The sequence below is a fragment of the Pholis gunnellus genome (assembly GCF_910591455.1).
Source record: "Pholis gunnellus genome assembly, chromosome: 5".
NCBI classification, from domain to species: domain Eukaryota; kingdom Metazoa; phylum Chordata; class Actinopteri; order Perciformes; family Pholidae; genus Pholis; species Pholis gunnellus.
Genome location: NC_136531.1, coordinates 16,915,118 through 16,922,961, shown reverse-complemented (window position 1 = coordinate 16,922,961; position 7,844 = coordinate 16,915,118). Strand labels below are relative to the sequence as shown.

General features: G+C 42.7%; 2 protein-coding genes across 2 annotated transcripts; one reads left to right on the top strand and one right to left on the bottom strand.

The window, feature by feature from the left end:
* Window positions 1-720: 720 nt before the first annotated feature.
* Window positions 721-2,131, top strand: atp5md (ATP synthase membrane subunit k). Its single transcript, XM_079159169.1, has 4 exons — window positions 721-807; window positions 1,622-1,726; window positions 1,819-1,912; window positions 2,013-2,131. Exons 2-3 carry the CDS (start codon window positions 1,640-1,642, stop codon window positions 1,906-1,908), a joined length of 177 nt encoding a protein of 58 aa, XP_079015295.1. The 5' UTR covers window positions 721-807; window positions 1,622-1,639; the 3' UTR covers window positions 1,909-1,912; window positions 2,013-2,131.
* taf5 (TAF5 RNA polymerase II, TATA box binding protein (TBP)-associated factor) lies at window positions 2,132-7,289 on the bottom strand (the record flags this gene model as incomplete). Its single annotated transcript, XM_079159160.1, has 11 exons — window positions 2,132-2,719; window positions 2,899-3,076; window positions 3,451-3,628; window positions 3,744-3,908; window positions 4,614-4,743; window positions 4,827-4,947; window positions 5,034-5,169; window positions 5,347-5,510; window positions 5,615-5,930; window positions 6,029-6,257; window positions 6,875-7,289. 11 exons carry the CDS (start codon window positions 7,287-7,289, stop codon window positions 2,505-2,507), a joined length of 2,247 nt encoding a protein of 748 aa, XP_079015286.1. The 3' UTR covers window positions 2,132-2,504.
* Window positions 7,290-7,844: the final 555 nt, after the last annotated feature.

The window sequence follows — 7,844 nt, the reverse complement described above, 5'->3', positions numbered from 1 at the left end:
CAACGTCTAAGAAAATCAAAGACACTTTCCTTATTTGAAAACCTCTAACCTGAGCTGACGATACAAAAAGTTAGGTTATCCTAAGACCCAGCGTGTGCCTCTCATGTAACTCAATCATCGTGTTTAACGTAGGAGTGAGTTACTATTACTGATAATATAGATGCATATAAATGATGCATCATGAGAGACACAGACAACAGCTTGGCTCTCTCTAATCAGACACTGTGTGATACATTCAACACTATGTGAATACATTATCCAATTAGTTAGAACAATATAACCAAGTCCGTTAGAATCAGATGTAACACTGATGCACATAAAGTTACCACTCAAAATGCACGAGACAACATTAGCTAACGCTACCTGTATCGTGTTTTAGCACTAGGGCTAAACATAAAGCGTGTTTGTCAGCAGATAAAAGGCCTACTCGTGTAGAGACAAACTCGATTTCGATCTAAACGTATATCAAATGGTTATTTAAGTGTTTATCGTGAAATATTTCCTCACATTAAATCTCCGGCAAAACTCACATGTTGTTCACCAGCACGCCATGACCACAACCCGGAAGAAAAACTCATGTGGGCGTTTCATTCTGTCGCCAATCACAGACAAGCAAAGGTGATTGACACCACTATTAGCCACTCAGTGGCCGTTGTAGACGCTAACGTTGAGTGACATTATTTTGGACCAATAACGGCAAACGTCTGGATTACGAGTGTAGGCGGGACTTCCTAACAGATCTAGCATTGCGGCCTCAGCTGAAGGGCACTTGTTTCATTCTGTTTGCACAGGGGTCGAGCCGTAAAGGTAAGTCATAACACATGTAGAAACAAATAACGACATTCACTGTTTGTTCAGCAACGCTGAGTAGCAATGTAACCATGTCCTCTTTAAAACGCATCTGTGATAATGTAGAATGTAACCAGCGGTCTGAAAATGCAACTAGCTAACGTTAGCGGGCTAACCTAGCAAGCGTGCTAGCTAACGAGCTATGCAATTACTGACCGATGAAAGTCAGTCTGAATCAAATGTGGGTTAAACCTGAATGTTATACAGAAGTATTGGGTTAAAGCAGGTTTTTAGCGTCTTGACATATTAATGCTAGCTAGATTAGATGTCAAACCAACCACCAGTAAAGTTGAACGTGTAACAAGTACAGTACACTCTGTATAGCTAACGGTAGTTTAGCTAACGTGGAATTAGTTTGTTCCCCTGTCTCCGTCCTGTCAAGAGCTGTCAAGTCTTATTAATTCAACTCCAGTGCTGTGTGACTAATACCAATTTAAAGGTCCTAATCTGCTGTTTGATTTTCAATTTAATTTGCTGATTTCTCCTTTATGAATCTAGTAAAACATCAGTTTCCCAGGGCGCAAGGTGACTTCTTCAAACGACTTGCTTTCTGCAACCAACAGTCCCAAAACCCAGAAATAATTCAAATATATTCGGGTTACCATCATATAAGTCTAAATAATAACGGAACAGGATCTTTTTAAAATGCAATTTCAGGCAATCGACTATTTGTTTCAGCTCCAGATATGTGTTACACACAAGGTTACTGTAGCTAAGGTAAAGATTAAACTTCATTCTTATTAATGGCTCACATGTATTCTCCTTGTTATAGGACCATTAACAATCCATCATGGGAGGACACGACGCAGGAACCCAGCACCAGTTCACTGGCTTTGCAAAGTACTTCAATGCATACACGATCACAGGAAGGAGGAATGTGAGTAGAGTTCAACTTTTCCATAAATAAACTGTTCATGCTTAACAGGGAAACTGTCCTGAAATTCCCATCATGTCTCCTTTTTGTTTTAGTGTGTTTTGGCCACATATGCCAGTCTACTAGCCATTGGCCTTTTCTTCAAATTGAAGCCCAAGAAACAGGCCGCTGTCACAGAGAAGTGATCATGTAAGTCTCTACATCCTATTATTTTCCAAATCATTGTACAAAAAAAATGGAAAGCAATGCTCCGTTCATTTAACTCAAGGCCCTCATTGTCTCCTTACAGGCGTCCATTCCGACCACCGTTTCTAACAGCTGGGAGGAGAAAGCATCTGGACATGCTTGTAATAAAATATCACTGTTTGGTTTCCCTATGTTAACAATAAAGAACATTTATGCCCAAAACATAGAAAACATGTTTTTATTTACAGTGTACACCAATATAAAATACTATGACACAGAAATGTCAGCCACGTGTTGAAGAAAAGCTGTACTCATGGCAGTGATTTAAAAGAAAACCAGTCCTCGAACAACAATGGCACTTATCATGGCGACGGGATATCTGCAATAGATCAGCTTGATTTGTGGCCAGAACAGGAGTCTGCTAACCATATTTGTATCTTCGTTCACAGCTAAATTTTCACCAGAAATGATTTGTTGATAATGCAGTTTTGTTCCAACTGCACCACACACCTCTTCAATTACTCGGGGAGCACGGGGGCTAGATTTGCTTCATTTCAAGCTTCTATGGATCATTTTCTCATAGTTCAGTAATGTCTCATGGATTGTAGGCACCAGCGGCCAGCAGCAGGTTCCTGCGGGTGAAGTGAAGGTGTATGACTGGTGTGGATTTTGACAAGTAGGTGCCCAGCAGAAGTTCCTGGGAGTTATCTTGTAGATGGACGTGTCCTGTAGCCGCTGTGAAATCATCGGTCTCTAAATCATCAAATGCTTTCGTAGCATTCCACAGACGAACCGTGTTGTCCATTGAGCCTAGAATAACAAGATTACACACAGTCACTGCAAGCATAGCTGAAGAAAAACTCCACTCAGTCTTCTGTAGCTTAATCATTCTCTAAATCTGTTTTTCTTGAACAATGGCTACAAATGTATTCAGTTACATAACAGTGAATAGATATTCAACTTATGTCAAATTAAAAGATGTCACTCACCGGAGGCAAGGATCTCGCCGTCTCTGCTGAACCGGAGGGAGTAGATGGAGTCTGTGTGGCCTTTAAGCTCTCCAATCATCAGCCCATGACCAATGTCCCACAGAAGAACTCTGCTATCGGTGGCTCCTGAAGCCAAAAACTTACCGTTGGGAGAGAAGGCCAGCGCATGGATCGGACCCTGGAAGACACAGTTGAAGGCTGGCTGAGTAGTGGTCTCTGCAGCAGTCAATTCTGCTCGCTGTGCTGTAGTATGAACCTGTGACTCTTTAGCATACACTACACCCTCCATCAGAGGGTGTAGTGCATTTAATGTTAAATTGGCATCAACTTAGCTTTGATGTCGAATATGAATCCCGTCACAATATTTGCTGATGTGTGTGAGTCGAACTAAACTAAATGACTGAACTGACATTTTTAAAACATGACATTTTGCTTACATTTGTAAATGCTTAATTTCATGACTTTAGACCACAGATTAGGCTTTCATGATATGGCCCTGCTGCAGAATGAGAAACCACAGATTTGGGGCTCTGCTCTGGTGACTCGTCTGACCTTGTGACCGGTGAAGATGCGCACACAGTTTCCGTTCAGGACGTCCCAGAGTCGGATGGTGCGATCAGAAGAACCTGTGGCCAAGTAATTGGAGTTGGGGTGGAAGCGGGTGCAGGTGACATCAGCTAGGTGACCAGAAAATATCCTCAGAGGCTGGTAGTGATCTGTCGCCCAGAGACTGTTGGAGAAAGCACAATGTTAAACAATGACGGACATCTGTAGACAGGGCTGCTATGTATCGACAGGGTGTTTTTCTCTCGGTTACTGAAGAATGAGGAAAAACTGTTTCTTACCGGGCAACTCTGTCATGTCCCCCGGAGACAAAATAGTACCCATGGGGGGAGAAGTGGGTGTCCCACACTGGGTAGTTGTGACCTTTGTAGCCCACCAGACAAGTAAATGTTTGGAGACTCCACAGCCTGACTGTACCATCTTCAGAACTTGATAGCAAGTAGTTTCTGAGAGCCAAAACGAGAAGGAATTAACATCATGCCTTCTTTAACACTCTGAACGTAAACGTGAGTTTACACAGACTGACAATAATAATGTTATAATGTAAAACGCATAAAGCTTAATAAAGCCCACTGAACACAGTGTGCTCGCTTATTTACAGGAGTAATAGATGTAAGAAAGTGGATATCTAATAATTTCCTTCAATTGAACTCAACCAAAACTTGTTATTGTCTCCAGCAACAAACATTCAACTACTGCCATCTACTGGGTACCCGTCTGAATACACCAGGCCTGTTGCTAGAAATGTTGCCGTCTTGTTTAACTAAGTAAACAGGTTTGAAGACATTACCCCGTTTTTAGCCTCTTCACACAGGCTTCCAGTCTGTTTTAAAATTCATTATTTATTTACGAGGCACTAAATGGTTTCACTCCTCAGTATATCTCTGTATCAGGATCTAAATCTAAGCTTAAAATAAAACTCTGTTGCAGCGCCTTCCCTGATTTCACCTGATTCTATTTAGTATTCCGTTTATGGGTTCTGCCATTTTAAAATGTTTAATGTGTTGTTTTTTTTTATTACTTTTATTCTTTTACTCCTGTGTTTTTATGAGTTGCTGTGTTATGTTTTATGTGTTCTGTGCTCACTATGTCAAGGACTAGCTTTTGTTTTGATAAGGGCTAAACAGATAAAGACGTCGTTGTTCTTATACCTGTCTGGGCTGAAGCTGATGCCATACACAGGGCCACCGTGTCCATAGAGGATCTTTGACTCGCTGGACGTCTTCTCATCCATGATCCTCTCCAGCACGTCGTCCGACTCTTTGTCGATTAGATTCAAGTCTTGAGCGAGAGAAGAGACTCGTGTTATAGAAAGTCAGGATAACATCAAGCTGGGCTGCGATGGTCGCAGTCTTGCACTGTACCTGCTGCAGACTTGACCCGGCGGAGCTTTTTCGGTGTGACACTCCACACCCGTACCGTGGAGTCAGCGTAGCCTCCTGCGATCAGGCTGGAGTCATCTGTGAAGTCCACTGCAGTCAGACCCTATATGAGAATAGTTAGAAATGATTCTCGTGTAGTTTACAATGAACGGTCTATTATCCATCAATCGCTGGGTTATGAGTTATTACCTGGTACGCGTTGAGAAAAGAGTAGAAGCAGATGGAGGGCAGGTTATCTGGTCCCAGGCGGATTCTCTTGGTGGCCTCCTTCATGTACATGATCTTGTCCAGCTTGTCTGAATCCTTCAGTTCTGGAAGAGGGATCCTGAAAAAACAAAAAAACAAAGTCAACTGTCACTGACTGGTGGATCCACAAGCAGTTCAAGGATTGTTAAAAAGGAGTTTGAAAGTAACGAAATCAATAACTGTAATCATGACTCTTTTAGACATTGGACAATGTTTAGGTTTACAAATGTGAAATATTCTCTACCAAAAGCTCTACCTAGTCTGTGACGGTGCATTAGGATCCTGCTTCTTGCTCTTGGAGCCCATGTTGTCCTTTTTGGGTTTCTTCTTCTTGGGTTTACCCTCCTCATTCTCTGCCTCCTCATCCTCATCATCAAGAGGCAGCTCAATTTCTGGTTCCTTCAGTAGTCCATAGTAAACCTGAATTAATGATAATAAAACAAGAACATGTCATGAAATTAACAATTGTGTGGGGGGGGAAGCACGGTGAGTCAAAGAAAAACATATTGGTGTATAAATCCAACCTTAGCCTTATTGGCCTCTCGTTTGCCTTCTCCTGCCAAGCTGCCAGACATGGCGTCGATCTGGCTCTTGCTGCGCGGCATGCCATCGAAGATGTCGATGTAGAGGTGCTCTTGTATGATATTCCAGATCTGGTTGTTCTGACGCTCCTGCAGGTGCCTCTTCAGCAGCTGGTACGAGTCACGGGAGATACGCAGGACAAACTTGCTGGTGCGGAAGTCCAGCAGGGTCTCATTGCCTCTCATGTGCTCCCTCTTGGACAGGCTGGACAAAACACGCAAGTCGTCTTCGTAGTAACACTCTTGATCACCGCTGAACCTGAGATGGCGAGAAACAAAAGAAGTACGGTTTTGATCAACCAAAATCAAGTCAAGTGTTTGTAGTTAGAAAGATGTATGAGACTGTATGAAACTCACTTGTCAAAGAACGCCTTGGCCTCACTTTCGTGATTGTTGTACACCAGTTCCAGATACATGTGCACAAACAGCGGGTAGAAGACCTGGGACAGCTCTGCTCGGTGGCAGTCCAAAACCGATTCTATGAACCTCTTCAGGCCGCTGTAGTAAACCGGGTACAGCTTTGGGTCTCCCTGCTGGCTGTAAGCTGACAGCACCACGTTGACGTCTGGCTGGTCCTCCGCAACAACTGTTGAAGAAGAAGTCTCAGTGAGATGTGCATTGAGCTTTAAAACTATATTGTATTAGTTCTTTTTTTTTTTTTTTTTAAGATTACCTTAACTGTCATTTAGGTAAAGAATAGAAATATCATTGCTTTATAACACAACTTTTAAACTTGCGAGATGACATGATGAGCAATTTCTTCAGTTATGACAGGCTTATCTGAAAAAACACAATTGGTTTTGTATCTTCACTTGCAATTACACGTGAACTGAAATGCAAATGAACACATTTAAAATTGTGGTGAATTTAACTGAATTTGGCACCCCTAAAGCCACTGGGAAATGTAGTGAACACATCAGAAACTCAATGAACACAAAACACTCGTACATTACAATGTAACTCACCCATCCCTGCAATACACACTGCCTTCATGAAACTTTAACTGAGACTCTGAGAGGAGTTGGGAGCAACATATTGTAGTTTATGTATTTCTGGTTATTGAGAGTACGATTATAGTAACTCTATAGTTATACACGTGATAGTTACAATTCATGTGGGACACACTTCTCTCTAACGCTAGGTTATACTATATTAACAGAAACCAGTTGGACAAAAGAGCAGCAGCCAAGTTGTATATCGGACCTTTAGTTGGCGCCGGTGCTACCGGGGCTACAGCGGAGGATGCGGTGGTCACCCGGCTGAGAAGAGAGCTCACATCCCCGCCTTCTGTGTTCCCATCTCCCGCAGCAGCACCCGAACCTGCCCCGGAGTCGCCGCCCGACTGGTCGTCCGGTAATCCCGCCTCACGACGCAAAATGTCCACGGACTCGGTCAGTTTGTTCTTTTTGAGGAACTGCAGGACTGCCAGCAGCGTCTGCTGGTCCTCCGGGGGTCCCGCCGCAGATGTATTGCTTCCAGCCGAAGCACTGGAGCCGGGGGACGTAGAGGGCGGCCTTCCGTCGTTTGCATTACTATTTCCACAGCCATCGTTTGACGGTTCTGATTTTATGTCTTTTTCTTCAACCGCGTCGACCAGACCACCTTGTACGGCCGCCATTTTAAAAATGAAATGCGCATGTGCGAGGTTTAAAAAAGAAAAACGCTCGCCGTGTAAAATCAGATCACCTGATTGGTGCTTATTGGTGCCACGTCACGTCACGTTCTGTGCAGCGCAGAAGTCCCGCCTCCCTCGTCACCAGAATCTGTAACTCAGAGGAAACGGGTCTGCTGGTGTTAATTAGAACAAAATCTAAATTTATAACCCACCATTTTATCATCAACAGGTTCATTTTAGCTCCAATAGTTCTCGAATAAGCTATTTCCATATTTACCATGCATATCTATTGCACCTGTTGTCATTTTCATTCTATTGAAGCTCATGTAAACTGTTTGCATTTGAGGACTGATTATCATATAAAAAAGTGAAAGAGTTCTATTTACACTTAACTTAATGTGTGTATTTTAAACTGAATAGCACATTTCATTTATTATTTGAGCTGTACCATTTTGAACCAGATGGTGGCACTTTGGTCCCACATTACTCACAGTCTCAACCAGATAACCTCCTTGGACAAATGTTGAAGGGAAACCTTCAAATGATAATCGTCATTAT

What these genes read in the sequence shown, in the direction of transcription:
- atp5md (XM_079159169.1), top strand. Translation starts at nt 1,640, where the DNA reads ATGGGAGGACACGACGCAGGAACCCAGCACCAGTTCACTGGCTTTGCA. An exon ending in CGATCACAGGAAGGAGGAAT is followed by an intron (nt 1,727 to 1,818) that starts GTGAGTAGAGTT and finishes TTTTTGTTTTAG; the next exon opens with TGTGTTTTGGCCACATATGC.